Source organism: Nicotiana attenuata, unplaced genomic scaffold (genome assembly GCF_001879085.1).
Source record: "Nicotiana attenuata strain UT unplaced genomic scaffold, NIATTr2, whole genome shotgun sequence".
NCBI classification, from domain to species: Eukaryota; Viridiplantae; Streptophyta; class Magnoliopsida; order Solanales; family Solanaceae; genus Nicotiana; species Nicotiana attenuata.
Window position 1 is genome coordinate 210289 of NW_017671225.1, and position 17285 is coordinate 227573.

At 41.9% G+C, this 17285-nt stretch overlaps 1 protein-coding gene across 1 annotated transcript; it reads left to right on the forward strand.

Moving 5' to 3' along the window:
* The first annotated feature begins 537 nt into the window (after positions 1-537).
* LOC109206814 lies at positions 538-6886 on the forward strand. Its single transcript, XM_019369678.1, has 5 exons — positions 538-643; positions 876-1167; positions 1465-2160; positions 5598-5808; positions 6758-6886. Exons 1-5 carry the CDS (start codon positions 538-540, stop codon positions 6884-6886), a joined length of 1434 nt encoding a protein of 477 aa, XP_019225223.1.
* The last annotated feature ends 10399 nt before the right edge of the window (positions 6887-17285 follow it).

Sequence of the window (17285 nt, forward strand, 5' to 3'; positions counted from 1 at the left end):
GCATCGTCTGTGAAAATTTCTTAATCAAATTTTTAGTTTTTATTCGGATCTACAACGTTCGTGACTTGTTAACCTAACATACTATAGAGTTATCCTTTTTTTCCTTTCATATAAGGATTCCATGGCAGGTAACCAACGAAAGGGAACAAGAGCAACGGACAACATCTCGCTCAACCTTATGAGTGCCAACGACCAAGGGTATGAAACTCAAGATGAGGAAGTAACCCCCACAGCATCCCCCAGGTTGGGGAAGTCGTCGACACTCTTTTGTAGCACAACCAAACCAAAGGCTTCCACGTCCGTGGAAGAAGGAGCACCACCCGCTATGAAACAGCTCCTCGAAGCTTGGCTAACCAACACTTTGGTAAGCATAATGAGCAAGCAAGCCCTATGCACGACAATGGAAACCCCAAGGAACATAGCGTAGGAACGAACGAGACCACCATCCAAACCCTCCCACTTTAGGTAATACCCATACAAATATTGATAGTGCAGGTGACAACATCCTTGCCGCTATGTTAAAAAAGAATGAAAGAAATGGAGAACGAGAATAGGGCGCTCAAGGAACAGATGAAGAAGCACCGAGAACGGGTAGACAAGATACCAGGTGCCCCTAAATTGTTACCAAAAAGAGAACTGGCGGGTTCGTGGAACAACTATACAGGGAAGAAACGACTACTCATGCCATACCAAAAACTTTCAAAACGCCCCCGTACCTCAAAATCAACGACGGAACAACTGATCACGAGGACCGTGTGACCCGCTATGTCACCACCGTGAAAGGCAACGACCTTACCAAAGAACATGTGTCCTCCACCTTATTAAGAAAATTCGGTGAAACCCTCACAGGAGGGGCATTGATATGGTATTCGCAGATGCCGGCCTATTCCATAGAAACATTCGGAAAAAAATGATGTACAAGTTTGTGACGGCGTATGCTGGGGCCAAGAAAGCTAAAACAAGGGTAAATGATATCTTCTCCATCACACAATCCCCATGGGAAGGACAGAAGGACTTTTTAGCACGATTCAACAGGGTGAGGATGACCTTACCAAATGTCTCCGAGGGAATGGCCGTGGCATCCTTCCAAAACGGGCCAAAGAGAGAAGGCTCAAAGACGACCAAAAAGTTACTGAGCCGATTGATGAAATACCCACCGGCTACCTGGTACGTGATACACAATGCCTATTGTGCCAAGGTCAGGGCAGACAATGAAGACCTCAATGGGCTAACCTGATGACTCACCTTAGTGAAATCCGAACCTAGGAGGGAATGCATGGACAACACAAGGAGAGACATTCCAGTGTCGCGATCAAGCAGAGACTGACATCAACCTTATATCAGAGCACCCGTTCCCAGCTTTCACCGAGAAGACGACCTCTCTAGGCCAAGATCAGACATCCACAGAAATGATCGAGGTATAGCCCCTTTACTATTTGCTCATAACTTTTGTGTGCCACCTAGGTCTACGCACTCAAGAAGCTCGAAACAAAAGTCAGACGACTTTTGTGAGTTCCACCAAGACGGTGAGCAAAAGATGGAAGACTGCAACGCTCTAAGGTTAGAAGTGGTTAACCTGCTGCAATACGGACACCTCAAAGAGTTACTCGGTGACAAAGGTAGGAAAACCTTAGCAAAAGGTCGAGAATGCCCAGGCCCGCCAAAGAAGCCCTCTCCCGCTCACACTATTAACATGGTTATTGGGGGCAGTGACGATGCATCCATCAATGGCATCAAGTTCACCACCACTTACAAACTCAATAGATCAATCACCCACGAACGATATGAAGATCTCGAAGAGAGTATCATCTTCGACGAGTCAGATGCTAATGGTTTGACTTTCCTTCAAAATGATGCACTTGTCATTACTTTACGTATTTTTTATACTGATGTTAGGAGAATTATGGTGGACGACGGAAGCGGAGCGTATATCATCCATCCCCGAGTCCTCACACAGATGCGACACGAGGATAAGATAATGCCGCGATGGATCACGCTAATCGATTTTAGCAATACAGTTGAACGAACTTCAGGCGAGATCACACTTCCCGTCCTCGCAGGGTGGGGGGGAGGGGTAACACTGGAGACCACATTCCACATCATGGATCAGGAGACAAGATACAACACCATCATAGATCGACCATGGATACACCCTATGAGGTCAGTCCCCTACATCCTGTACTAAGTGATCAAGTTCCCGACCGCCTGGGGAATATTCAGCATACAAGGAGAGCAACGCACATCCCGGGAATGCTATTGGATCGCCCTAGATAACATGACTACCCAACTGAAGAAAGAATAAAACAGCATAGCAATCGGCAGGGTCGAGGTCTCTACAGGCCGAAGCCAAGGACATTTTTATGGACCTAGAAATGGTCAAAGCTGCAGGATCGGTTATAGAGGACCTCAATCCCGTTCAGCTAGATCAGAGCGACCCCAGTAAAAAGGCCTAAATCGGTTGCAAACTCAAAGACCCAGGTAAATTTAGTCAATTCTTAATAGCTAACGCATATTTGTTTTCCCTTACAAAAATGACAGGCATCACCAAAGAGATAGCCACACACAGGTTAAATGTCGACCCTTACTACCCCTAAGTAAGGCAGGCTCAACAAAATTTCAACCCCGCCATCAAGGAGGCCATCCACGAGGAAGTGGAGAAATTGTTGGTCAATGGCTCTATTAGAGAGTCGAAGTACCCCAAGTGGATTGCTAACGTGGTAATAGTCAGAAGAAGAACAGAAAATAGAGGATGTACGTGGACTTCATCAATCTGAACAAAGCATGTCCAAAGAATTCAGTCCCATTGATGACGTCCAAATCCACTACTAAAAAGTAAATGGACACGGTCGCATGCAACATAATTTACCCAATTATGAGTCGGGGTCAAATCCCACCGAGAATAATATGTAGGCGATTAGGCGTGCAAGAGAATTATCACTTATTATGCTAAGCCAAACACTTAGAAAAGCTTGGAGAAAATATTATAGCTAAATGTGGAAATCTAAACTAACCTAGAAAGCAAATAAAATGATCAATGGCTACAAGCATGGATGCAATGGGAATTACCCTCAAGTAACGATCCAATGTATTTCATGATTTTACAAATATGAGCGAGTTTATGTTAATTAGCCTCGGGTTATAATTCAATTTTAGCTTCTTCCAAAGACTAACAAGACTTCCTAATTAAATTATCCCTAAAATAATTAAGAGATTAAGCAAACCCGAAATGAAGTAGTTCAATCCTATTCGTAGGTAGAATCTATAAAGTGAGGGTTAATGCCTCAAGTTCTCGTTAATTAAACTTTTCCAACCCCAAATTATCTTTTCCAAAATCAATTCGAAGTAAATGGGTGAGACCTAGGGTAAGCTAATCCCTTTGGAAATATTAAAAAACAAGAATAATTAAAGAAACAATAACTCATTTCAATATAACTAAAAATCATTCAATACATAAGCACAACAAGATATTTAATCCACACTTTAAATATGAATATTCCCATAAACAAGATTCAAGTGTTGGAAAAAAGACTACGCACTTAGCTATACAATAAAAAGCAAGGAAATAAAGAAATGAACATAAATGGATAAGAAATTCTCAACCAAAAGCTTCAAATCTTCAAGAACCAAGTGTGTGAGCAAGAACACTAGCTTCCAAACTTGTCTTCTCTAGCCAGGAGACTGAAAATTAAGCCAAAGATCTGTTTCCAGTAAGCTAGGTCATGTATTGTGGGTTTGGAGCGGAGAAAATATGAATTGCCAAAATTACCCAGAGCTGAAGACTGTTGATCGCACCTGCGGAATAAATCATCGTAGGTGCGACTCTGCCAAAACGGACTGCCAGTTGTAGATGCGAAGCTTGTGTGGAGTTTCCTTTTTTTGCAGATGCAGACCATACCGTCACAGAAGCGACTCCGCAGGTGCGGATTAATGACGCAGATGCGATCCCAGTGCATGGTGATTCCTTTCCGCAGATGCGGCCTTTCCCCTCGCAGATGCGATGTCGCATAAGCGAACAGTGTTCCGCAGATGCGGAATCACTGAATGATTTTGCATTTTTTTTACTCTTTTTTCTCAATTCCACTTAAATTGAATTCAACTCTCTTCATGGCATCATTTACCTGAAAATCTAGCAATACACACCATAAACAACCTCATATTATAATTAATGAATAAATAATCTAAAGAAAAGAGACTAAAATAAATGGTAAAATCACCACTCATCAACACTCCCAACTTAAAGCTATTGCTTGTCCTCAAGCAAATCAAAACCAAAAATTCAATGAGGTTCTACTATTTAAAGCATAATTAGCATTGGTATCATGTCCAAATCACATTCTCCAATTAAGTATAACACTTATGGATTTGGTTGGTATTAATAATTAGGCTCAAGCATGTGAATCTCTAACTCCCTCATTTAAAAACAACTTCAAAAATACAATGAAGTTTCAAGATTATCAAGTGACAACAAGCCTCAAGAAGTGACTCAAAAGCACTAATCTACTACATATGCTTAATTAACACAATTCGTAATATATCAATGTCACCAATCCATCATAATCCATATGCCCTCACAAGAAAGTAAGTCCCAAAATCACCATATTTATAATAACAACACAAGGGACAAATGCACAAAGACACTCACTCTCAACAAAGAATTTCAAGTGTTACAAAATATCATACCATAAGCTTGCCCTTATTTTAATTCACCGCCTATTCAAGAACAGTCGGTTGGAGATCCCATAAGGACTTTTTAAGCTTGTAATGTAGGCTTGGGGAAGCGTAAGATAAGAATTTGGGGAAAAAGTGACTACACCCTCCTTGAACACTACTCACATTTCTCTTTCTTTTTGCACTTTGCTTCTTCTTAAACCACATATCCTTCATTGAAATCTAGTTACCAATGTAGAACAACCTTAAAGTACCTCTATAATTTTCTCAAGACTCCAATTTTTTTATACAACTATTTTCTTTTGGAGCTTGAGTATCTTAATATAAACAACTTTGAGCTATATGTTTCTACACACAATGTACATCTTCACCATTTCCCTATTAACACCAACACCCCCAACTTAGGCTTTTAGAATCATTCTTAACATTCAAGAGGGGTGAGTTCAAAAGAGGAAATTATTTCACAAAAGGGTAAAGGTTTGTAATGAGGTAGCCAAAGAAAAGGTTAAAGACTCAAATGGGGTAAACTAGTGATAATATTTATGCAACGGTAGGCTCAAAAGGCTAAAGAGACTTTTCAAAGAACACAAAGAATGCCTAAGGTTATCCCTCCAACCAAACATAATTAACATTAGCATTGAAAGACCAACCGGGCAAGTTCAAGATGATAAAAGTAAACACAAGAATTAGAACGAGAATAAGTACCAGACCGAGATATGTAAACTATTGCCCATATTTGATGAATGCCAACTTGACCAAATTCTATGAACTTAGAACGTCGAGGTGGACGACCTCGCAAAATTGGTTGGCGCAACCAAAAACATAACTTATGGAGCAAAAAATATGGTGCATCTCCTCGGCTCAGCATTATATCACGTCGAGGTAAAATCTATAAACTTAACCTGGTACTGGCGCAATTGTATAATAAGCTACTTGCAGGACGGTGTTCTCCCAAACGTCAAAAAAGAAGCCAGGAAGTTGAGAATGCAAGCGGCAAGGTACAAGCTCCTCCACAACGAATTGTATAAAAGGACATACGGTGGCCCATTGGCAAAATGCTTTGGGCCGAATCAAACTCAATGTGTCCTCGAGAATGTGGATGAAGGCCACTCTGATAGTCATCCCGATGATCGTTCACTGGTCAGACGCCTTATGCGGGCGGTATATCGCCTACCATGAAGAAAGACGCCCTGGAATTCTTAAAGAAATGCGAACAGTGCCAGAAGTATTCCCAAATAATCCACCGAGCAAGCGAACACCTCCATTCTCTCACCTCTCCATGGTCGTTCATTAAGTGGGGAATGGACATCATGGGACTTCTTCTGCCGAGGCGAGTCAATGTTAAATTCCATTTAGTTTTGACTGATTACTTCTCTAAATGGGTGGAAGCAGGCGCATTATAACGACCTGGTCGGTTGTTTTGAGTATTATAGCTGCATTCCCCCATTTACAGCCTATTATATCCTCACTTGTTATTATATGACTTGTCGGGGTAGTTGGTTTAGTTCTGGGGGTGTTTCAGAATGAGTTGGGATACTTAGTCCTAAGGTTAGAAGCCTAAGTTGAAAGAGTTGACTTATGTGTAGATGACTATAGAATGGAGTTTTTGATGGTTCCAATAGCTCTGTATGGTGACTTTGGACTTAGGAGTGTGTCGGAATATTTATTTAGAGGTCCGTAGGGGATTTTGGCTTGAACTGGCAAAAGTTGGAAAAATTGATGTTTGGAGAGTTGAGAAGTTTCACCAAGAGTTGGCTTTGTAGTTAGCAGGTTCAGATTTTAGTTCCAGAAGTTGGAATAGGTATGTTGTGTCATTTATGAGTTGTGTGCAAAATTTTAGGTCAATCAAAGTTGGTTTGATAGGTTTCGGCATCGATTGTAGAGTTTGCGAATTCATTAGTTTCATTAGGCTTCAATATGGGTGCGATTCATATTTTTGATGTTGTTTGATGTGATTTGAGGTCACGGCTAAGTTCGTATAATGTTCTAGGACTTGTTGGTATGTTTGGTTGAGGTCCCGGGGGCCTTGGGGAGATTTTGTAGGGTTAACGGATTGGAATTTGGACTTCAAAGATTGTTGATGTTGTAGGTGTGGTTTCCTTATTCGCGATTGCGAAGGCTTAATTGGGCGACTGGTGAGGTGGTCTTTGTGATAACGAGAAATGGTCTGCGTTCGTGGAGTTTTGAGATTTTGTGTTACGCGAACACGGGTGCATAAACGTGTTCGCGAGGAAGGAAGGAGAGGTATGGATTCAGACATGCTGTTCTTCGTGGTCGCGTGAGTCGATCTGCCTCACGTAGGTATGAGAGTTGGGTCTCCGCATTCGCGAGCCTGAAGGTGCGTTCGCGTAGAAGGATTTTTTTGACCATTGGGGATTTTGTTCTTCGCGATTGCATGGGTTATCTGCAATCGCGATGTGTAATCACTAGGCAGCAGAGTTAAAATATCAAAATCGAGGGTTTGAACCCATTTTTCGTATTTTGAGCTAGAGACTCGGATTTGGGCGATTCTTGAGGGGATTTTCAAGGGGTTGATTGGGGTAAGTGATTCTAACTCGGGTTTGGTTGCTATACATGAATCTGTTATTGTTTTTACTATTTAATTAGTGTTTTGGGTTGGAAAATTGGGGGAAATTGTAGAAACTTCATAGACATTAATTTGAGGATTTGAAGTTCGAGTTGAGATTAGAATTGAGTAATTTTGGTATGATTGGACTCGTTGAATGGGCGATAAGATTTTGTTAATTTTTTTAGACTTCGAGACGTGGGCTCGGGGCTGACTTTTTGACTGTTGTAGAAGAACCTCACTTTTTCATATGGAATTAATTCTTATAGCTTGTGTTGATTGTATTAAGTTATTTGTGGCTAGATTCGAGTCATTCGGAGGCAGATTCGTGAGGCAATGCCTTGTTAGAGTAGGTATTTATGCGGTTTAGGTAAGTAACACTTCTAAACTTGGCTCTGAGGGTATGAATCCCTGAAATACGTGTTATGTGGTTAGTGTTGAGGTGACGCACATGCTAGGTGACGGGCGTGTGGGCGTGCATTGTTGTAATTGTGACCCGGTCGATTCTGTGGTACTGTGTAGTTATCAAACCTTGTTACTGTTCATTTGATCACTATGTGTTAGAGTAATTAAGCTGCAATCTATGTTAGAAAATAATATTTAGGCTATAGGCTTCTTCTGTTGGAACCCACTGGGGTAATATCTGCTGTTGATATATTTGCTTAAATGGTAATTATGTACTCAATCACACCCATCATTTGCATATCACATCTCAGTCCCAGTTGCCATTTATTGTTGCATCATGTATCATTGTTTGGGCTGTTTGGTATGAGATTGGTAAGCCCGAGAGTCTGGAGAGATTAATGACTAAGTTAGGGTCTGAGAGTCGTGTTGTGAGTGAGTTTGTGGACCGGGCTACACGCCGCAACATGCCTTATTGGCTTTATATATATTATTATTATTATAGATCGGGCTATATGCCGCAGCAGGCCTCATATGCTTTATATATTATTATTATGGGATCGGGCTGCATGCCGCAGCAGGCCAGATTGACTTTATATTAGCGCTTGGGCAGGATCCGCCCCTTCGGAGTCTGACACACCAGCAGTAAGCGCAGGTATGGTACAATGCTTAGTAATTAAGTGTGATGAGTGAGAGTTGAGACAGTCAGATTGAGTACTCTGAGAGTGTGAGTACGTGAGGTTATCATTGTGATGTATTACATGTGACATGCATATTTGACATGTAGATATAGAGATGTAACATTCCTCATATCAGTCACACTTGGCATATTTTATCAGTGTTGAACTTAAACTGGTAAACTTAAAAGCATGTGTATATTTCTTTATTGTGTTCAAACTGATTATGAGATTTCTCTGAGTTATTACTGTCATTTTTCCTGTCATATTTGTAATGTTATAATCTGGATTTGGACTGTACCTATTTAAGCTCGTCACTACTTTCAGCCCAAGGTTAGTCCTAATTATTGAGTACATTGGGTCGGTTGTACTCATACTACGCTCTGCACTTCGTGTGCAGATCCAGATACTTCTAGGCACGGTGGTCATTAGATTTGGAGCTTCATCTATTCGGAGAATGTTGAGGTAGCTGCCTTGGCGTCCGCAGACCTCAACTCTCCTTCTTTTCAGTTTATTAGCAATGTTCTATCTTTCTAGACAATTGTTTTAGCAGTTACATTGCATTGTCATTTAGATGCTCGTGTACTCAGTGACACCCGAATTTTAGGAATGTTGTATTGGAGTCACAGTATTTCTTATCGACTATTTATTAGAGCTATTACTGTTAAAATTGTTTCATCCTGTTTTACATTTAAAAATGCGTAGTTATTTGTAGTTGTCGGCTTGCCAAGTACTGCGATAGGCGCCATCACTACATGTTGAGTTTTGGGTCATGACACGCATTCGCCCAAATTCGCAAACAAGAGGTACTCAGCTTCATATGGAAGAACATCATCTGCCGATTTGGTCTGCCTAAAGAAATAAGTTGCAACAATGGACCCAAGTTCACGGGAAGAAAAACCACTAAATTTTTCAAAAAATGACACATTAAAAAGATACTCTGAACCCCTTACCACCTAGCCAGCAACGGTCAAGCAGAATCCTCCACCACGTTGATCTTGAACATCATAAAAAAGAGACTCAAAGATGCTAAGGGGTTATGGTCGGAGACACTCCCGGGAGTATTATGGGCACATAGGACGACCCCAAAAAACAAGCATAGGAGAAACACCTTACTCCTTAGTATATGGGACTCTAGCAGTCATACCGGTTGAAGTGGCAGAACCCAGCCTAAGGTACACCAGCGAGAGCGACAACGATAATGACGAGAAAAGGAGACAGGACCTCGATGCACTTGAGGAGAAAAGAGACATGGCGTATATAAGAATGGTCGCACAAAATCAACAAGAAAAACATTACTACAACAGAAAGCCCAAGGTACGGTTACTCAAAATCGGGGACTAAATGCTCAAAGCCAAGACCCAAGCAGGAAGACAAGAAAATTAAGAGCCAATTGGGATGGACCATACAAAATCATAGGCAAAGCAGACACAGGTTCATTCCAACTAGAGACATTGGAAGGAAAGCTCTTGCCAAACAATTGGAACATCATCCATCTCAAGTACTTCAACTTTTGAGAAGCATGGAGTGCCCCGTAAGTCGTACTCTTTTTTTCCTCACTTGAGTTTTGTCCCAACAGGATTTTCTCAAGGAAGTTTTTAATGAGGCGACAGACAGGACATTTCGAGTTCGAGTACGCGAGAACAAACATATTTCATTGCTCGACTCCTTAAGAATCTCCAAGTCGAACAATGAAGAGACTAGATATACAGGGACTAGGAATGGGACTAGAACACCAGCGAGCACCCAAAACTTGTAATTTTCTCCAAAAAAATGCCTCAAGGCGAAATGATGTAATCGATACGATGATGTTGAAATAAATGAGATACCCGACCATTAAAACTCTCCTCTTATGTCTCTCAACTTAGAGATACGTTCGACCAGCTCGAACAACGCTTCTCGGCCCTTGGCCACGAGTTAATGCAAAGGTACGTTCGATGAACTCGAACAACACCCATCGGCCTTTAGCCACGACTTAACGAAAAGGTACGTTCGACCAGCTCGAACAACACCTATCGACTCTTGGCCACGAATTAACTAAAAGGTATGTTCAATCAGCTCGAACAACACCTATCACCCTTTGGCCACTACTCAACTAAAAAGTATGCTCGACCAGCTTAAACAAAACCCCTCGGCCCGTGGCCACTCAACCCTACAACTACTGCAACCCAGAGGACGACAATAAAGAAGGAAGTAGAAAACACACAAGTACAAAAACGAAACATGCAAAGATAAGAAAGGTGCGTATAAAACAAAAACCAAATTTTATATTTAGATAAAGAGTCTTTACAAAGGCGCACGAAGATGCCAACAAAAAAAAGAGTGAAAAATACAAGAAGTTAAAAAAAATACAAAATATGTAGTGGCCATCACTACCTTGGTTCCTCCACCCTCTATATCCTCGCCTCAGTCGTAAGCAGAGATGCACCATGCACTTTCTACGAGCTGTTCAAAGCCTCCTTCATCATCATCCTTGGCATCAGGCTGAGGTGTGTCAGGGTCATAGCCACAGGCCAACCGAGCTTTGGCTCGGGCCCACTCTATGGTTGTCTCGAAGACGAAGCCCATCAGACCCAACTCTCATATTACCTCTACTCGGGCTTCGACAAGGATCCAATCCTTGTACAGCTCCCGAGGATTGGCCAAAAATTCAGAGGCGTGAGAAGTAGAGGGTTGTTCAAGCAGTCTGGCATTATCACCCTCCACAGCAGAAACCCGCTCAAGTAGCTCGGTATTCTCTTTCTCCAATTCGCAAATCCTCTCCTCAATCTTGGATTCCTTAGCTTCGATCGTCGAGCAAATATTGTCCCAGTCGGCATGAAGGCTGCTGTTTTCCAACTCTAAAAGAGCATCTCTTTTTCGAGTTTCTGTCCAGGAGGACTCTGCCTCCTCGAGCCACTGTTGCTTACCAGCTACCTCTCCCTTGAGCCCGTCCGTTTCAAACTGGCACTCATTCAATTCTCCTTGCAGTCGATCAACCCGGCTCTGGAGGTCGCGGCACTAGGCTTGTACACCCCTGCTCTGCTCGAGCTTCTCCTCTTTTCTCTTCAACACCCTTTTGAGAGCACTGAGCCGCTCCATAGACGCGAGCAACTCTTCATCTTTATTTAACAGCTCCTCCTTTAGGGCAGGGATGTTGCCCCCCTCGTAGAGCCGCCTCTCAGCCTCCTTATACCGCCCTCGGAACTACTCCTACTTCAACCGTATTTTTTGGTAGATCTCCTTATGCCTCTTCTCTCTCCGCACACTCTCAATTTCCAAGATAATTGTCTGCACGAAAAAGGAATAAAGCAAGCAAGGTGAGATTTAGAAACAAATCAAAGCAAAAAAAAGAGAAAGAGAAAAAGGAAGGAAATGATTTACCCTGAGAGCGAGGCCGGGGATGCTCTTCGAAAAGGTGCTATCACTCAGCTACCCAAGGGTCCTATGCTCGGCATCAGCGCAGAAGGGGACAAAGGCCTAAATTACATCCTCAGTATGCTTAAGTAAATCATGATCCATTGGGATCGTGATGGTCCTCGACCCCCTACTCTAGCCTCAATATGGGTCATCCCGCTATCAATAATTTTGTGATCTTTCGGGTGGAGATCGGAGTCAGATTCGTCACCAATAAACTTAACCCACTCATTGTCCTGCTCGACGGGCACCTGACCCTTACCCTTGTCATCATGGGAAGCTTCCTGGGCTGGGTCAGAAGATGAAACCTCCCCACTTTCGTGATGTGCGGGACCATAATCAATAGCATTCATGTCAATCTTATACTCTTCAGGTCAAAGGGAAGTAGCATCATCAAATCCCTCCAAACTAGGCACCTCTCAGACTGCCCCTATTCCTCCCTCGGCCAATGTCGCCATAGTACCTTGCACCACAACCTCAGGAACGACTTCGGACTAGTCAACCGCCACCAGTACACAATCTCCTGCTTCTACGGCTTTCCTCTTTGTTAGCCTCAGGTACGCGTCGCGTTAAGAATCTATCTCATCTTCAATATAGGGAGGAGCCAAAGGAAGAACGGGCATAGCGGCCAAAATGAGAGCGGGAGTAGAGGAAGCAACTCCCTTTGTGCTTTTCATATGCATAGGACCTATTTCAACTCAACTCAACATCAACATAATGTTAAACAACTTTCCATTTTAAAGTCACAAATCACCAAGGACCAGGTTCATTAGGTTATAAACATCACAGTCCAAAGTAAAAAAGCACAACTTGTTGTCCCCCTTTTGGCATCTTCAAAAAGTTGCATAATTATGTTAGATAACCAGATTTTAATAGATATCAGTCATGGTCATTGGGGCCACTTCAAATGCAATCATGGAGTCAAGCATCATGTATCAATCTGATGATATTAGCCATCTAAGAAGCATCAACAAACAGTTAGAGCACAAAAATTATTGATTATCATTGATACTAGTGATCCACAAAGCATAAAGAAAAATAAAGATACTGGATCATGAGCAAGAAAAACAAAATTCCCAATCGGGTCACCGGTTGGTCTAACAAGGCTAGGAAGGTCTTAAGACTGGGAATGTCCAGGTTCTTGGTTTCTAGCCTGATGTGGCTTCGACATATCCTGAAGAATGCCTTCATTCTTCTCCTTCTCCTTTGCAAGCTCAACCCTCTCTCAGTTTTTACTTCTGCCAGCCTCTTCTTCAGCCTTTCAATTTCACCATCCTTAGCCCAACTCTCTTGCACCAAGGCTCGCACTTTGCTGTTCACATGTACCTTTTTAGATGAACTAGGTTCTTTGGGAGTGGTGTGGACTTCATAGTCACATGCATTCAAAGTGGCCCCAAAGTGATCCTTGTTTGTACCAACATCCCATTTCTTGAGGGGTACCTTGAAGTGAGCAAGTACAGCCGTGAGAATGAAACCATAGGGTATGACAAGAGTTTTGGTGCTAGTTAGCACCCTATCAAGAAGCTGGATGATAAACCCAGGCCAAGTGATTTGCCTCCCACTATCCAAACATTCCATAAGGACCAGATCCATGAAGGTGGCAATGTGCCTTCTTTCCTGTATGAGCAATACAACTTTGTTAATAAATTTAAACAACACTTTGTGGGGTGGATTCATCTCACTTTTGTATATAGTCTTGGCCTCTAGCTCTAACTCATTGTCAGCAAACTTTCGTGTAATTGCAAGGGAGGTAGGACGGTTCTCTAGACTTGGCCATTTGAGCTTCTTGTAATCATTGTACCCTTCAGTAGGTACACCTAGAATCTCTCCCAATTCCTTTTCATCGAAGCTCACTGACACCCCCTTCACCACACTGGTGACTCTACCATTTTTTATCTCATAATTTTCCATGAACTCCACAAGCTCGGCTCTGGCAAGCTTTCCATCCATCTGAAGGACCATATCCTTCCAACCTTATAGTTGTAGTTTTTCCAGTAGCATCCCCATGACTTCCTCCTCCAAGTCCCTGAGGAGTCTACCCTTCAAGATGGTTCGTTTCCCAAACATAACCATCTTGTCATGTTCTTGATCAGTTTCTTCTCCATCTTCACTTTTTCTTCCTCCACTATTTTTGCTTACCTAGATTTATGGCAGACCTGGTCCTTTTTGCCAAGGTAGAAGGCTTTGCAGACTTTCTCTTCGAGTGAGACTTCTTTTTGGATGTCTTTATTTTCTTTTCCTTTGGAGTCACAGCCTCCACCTCTTCTACCTCCTCTCCATCATGAAGGACCAGGTCCATCTCCTCAATTTTAACTGCCTCAACAGGCTCAACCAGTTTCTTCTTTCCCTTTGCAACAGTTTTCTTTTACTTTCTTCTAGGGATTTTTCCAATTCAGCCTTACTCTGCTTCTTCTGACTCCTTGTAGCTCTCTCTCTCTTGTAGGAGGAGTCTCTACAGGGATAGAAGAGGCAGCCTTTCTCTTCTTGTTTGCCCTAGCAGTACCAGGAATTTTAACTCTTGAATTCTTCTTCCTTTTTGGATTGTAACTGTTAGATAGTCGTTTCAATAGGTCTTCAAGGGGTTCCTGCATAGACGGAGCAGGTTCTTGGAACCTCTTCCTCAACCTTACCAACCCCTCTGCAGCACTTGCTTCTCCAGACCCACTACCCCATTTTTCACTCAAGCTATCTTCCTCTCCAGCAGATTGCTCACTCCACAGTACCATAGCTTCTATTTCTTCGGTCAAACCAAGAGAAGTGGGTGAAGATTTAGCCACTCCTTCCTTTCCCATTCCCCTCACATCACCTTGAGCACCCTCACTCTTTTTTTTTATCTTTTTATTTTTACCACCAATTTTTCCATATTTAATGGTCTCAACCCCAGCCACAGTTCCTACCAGAACAAACCTATTTTCTAGATTTGTAGCAACCTCAGAGATTATTTCAGAAGTAATTTTTGGACCAGATGTTACCTGCTCTGTTTCAGAAGAAAATTTCTTCCCCTCAATAGCAGACTTGAATGAGTCGTCAGATTTTTGGGGTTCTTATTCCTGGCTTGCTTTTTATTATTCATCTTACTTCTAGGATAATTCACTCCCTGCCATCGTCTTACGAGTAGTAACCTTCACTCATCCTTTTCTGGGTGTAGGGGTGGTTGAAGGTATGGGTGTGGATTCTTTAGATGGTGATGATGTTTTTTCAGAGAGGTTAGCCATTGATGATGGTAGAAGGAATGTGTGTGAGCTTAGAATATGAGAGAATATTGAGAGAAGTATTTGGCGATTGGAAACTAGAAGTGGAGAAACGACTAAGGCCAAATCAATTTATAGGAGGAAGAGTTTAATTGGGTAACGACAGCTTTTTAGAAGCTCAGAAGTCTAATCAAACTGGGAGTCAGTTTGAAAAGACGTTGAAGACTTCCCTAGAATTTAGGCACTTATTGCGTTTTAGGACTCTCTTTTGTTGAAATTGGTTCATTTTGTAATGGATAAGCTTAGAGAAGGTTAGGAATAAATGGGACTCTCCTTTTGATCATAATCCAAATATAATTATTTCAAAATATTCATAGTGGAGAATACATACCATGTAATCTTTGATGAACCAGGTTCTTCACTAAGGAATCTCTTGTGTAAGTCTGAATTTTCTAAGAAAATAAAGATAATATCATTAGAGATTAATGAGACATTTCAGCACACGTCACAGGAGTATACTAATGTAAGTATGAGACTGAGCAAAATCTAATCTAATTATGTATAAAATTCACATTTTTTTTTCTAGCCAATTTTTGAGTTAGAACTGGTTCCTTTTAGGTGATCTTAATCATCCCTAATTCTAACATGTTCCTTTCAAAGTGATCTCTACTTAAAGCTTTTGTGAAGATGTTAGCTATTTTCTTGTAAGTAGCATAAAATTCTACAGTGATCAAACCTTTTTCGTAGTTGTCCCTGAAAAAGTGATGCCTAACATCTATGTTCACAGTTCTTTTGTGATGAGCCGGGTTCTTGGTCATACTAATTGCACTGGTGTTATCACAAAAGATGGGAATACAACCTACATCAATTCTAAAGTCCATTTATTGTTGTTTGATCCACAAGAATTGAACACAAAATAAGGAAGCACAAACATACTCAGGTTCAGCAGTAGATAAGGCCACATAATTTTTCTTTTTCGTGGACCAAGATAGAAGACATGAGCCATGAAAGTGTGCCATACCTGAGGTGCTCTTTCTATCCACAAGAAAACATGCATAATCAGTATCAGCATATCCCACTAAGTTGAAATTACTACCTTTTGGGTACCATAGACAGAGGTCAGTGGTGCCTTTTAGGTATCTCAAGATCCTTTTGACAGCAGTTAAGTGAGACTCCTTTGGATTTACCCTGAGAGCGAGGCTGGCGATGCTCTTCGAAAGGGAACTATCACTCAGCTGCCCAAGAGTCCTATGCTCGGCATCAGTGCATAAGGGGCAGAAGGCCTAAATTGCATCCTCAGTATGCTAAAGTAAACCTTGATTCATTGGGATCGTGATGGTCCTCGACCCCCTACTCTAACCTCAATCTAGGTCATCCTGCTGTCAATCATCTCGCAATTTTTTGGGTCGAGATCAGAGTCTGATTCGTCGCCAATAAACTCCCAACTCATTGTCCTGCTCGACGAGCACCTGACCTTTACCCTTGTCATCACGGGAAGCTTCCTGGGTTGGGTCAGAAGATGAAGCCTCCCCACTCCCGAGATGTGCAAGATCATCATCAGTAGCATTCATGGCGACCTTATACTCTTCAGGTCGAAGGGAAGCAGCAACATCAAATCCCTCAAAACTAGGCACCTCTGAGACTGCCCCTATATCTCCCCCTTCTACGGCTTGCCTCTTACTTGGCCTCAGGTAAGCGTCATGCGAAGAAGCTTCCTCATCTTCAATACAGGGAGGAGCCAAAGGAAGATCGGGCATAGAGGTCGAAATGAGAGAGGGGTAGAGGAAGCAGCGCCCTCCTCCTTGGTGGGTGGTGTTTTATACTTCAATGCCACAAAAGAGAAGGGGGGGGGGGGGTGATTTGTGTGGTGTCCAATTTTTTGCGTGCATAGATTATTGAAGGACCTGGTTCTTTTATTTTTTGCGTCCAATTTTTTGCGTGCATATATTATTGAGCCAAAATAGCATTTAAAAACTCTTTGTAAACCTAATGATTATCTCTAACCCTTTGTGGAAACCAGCCTCTAGCTGTTGCGACAACTTCAAGTCAACTCTAACTTGAATACAACTTTCAGAGTACCTCGTACAATTGCTTCTAGATAAAGCTGAAAGGTACAACTTTAAACGCCTACTACAATGAAACCAGAATAAAAGACAAACACTCAAAACTGGTTCTTCTATCTAGTTCATGTATCTTCAGTTGCACACTTAAATCACACACGAATTGCTTGCAAAATGCCTTGCTATTTTGCTCTCGACTCACGTTTAACTTCAGCATTTATGCATTACATATAGAAGAGAACAAAATAATATATACTGAGTTAGCAGTATGAGATTAACTAGAGTTCCAATGCTATACTCTTCCTTGGTGGAATAGTTCTAGTTG

Coding starts and splice junctions, on each gene's coding strand:
- LOC109206814 (XM_019369678.1), top strand. CDS start 538: ATGGAGAACGAGAATAGGGCGCTCAAGGAACAGATGAAGAAGCACCGA. Junction 2,161..5,597: donor CCATGGATACACCCTATGAG/GTCAGTCCCCTA, acceptor TTGTATAATAAG/CTACTTGCAGGACGGTGTTC. Junction 5,809..6,757: donor ATCCCGATGATCGTTCACTG/GTCAGACGCCTT, acceptor TTGATGTTGTAG/GTGTGGTTTCCTTATTCGCG.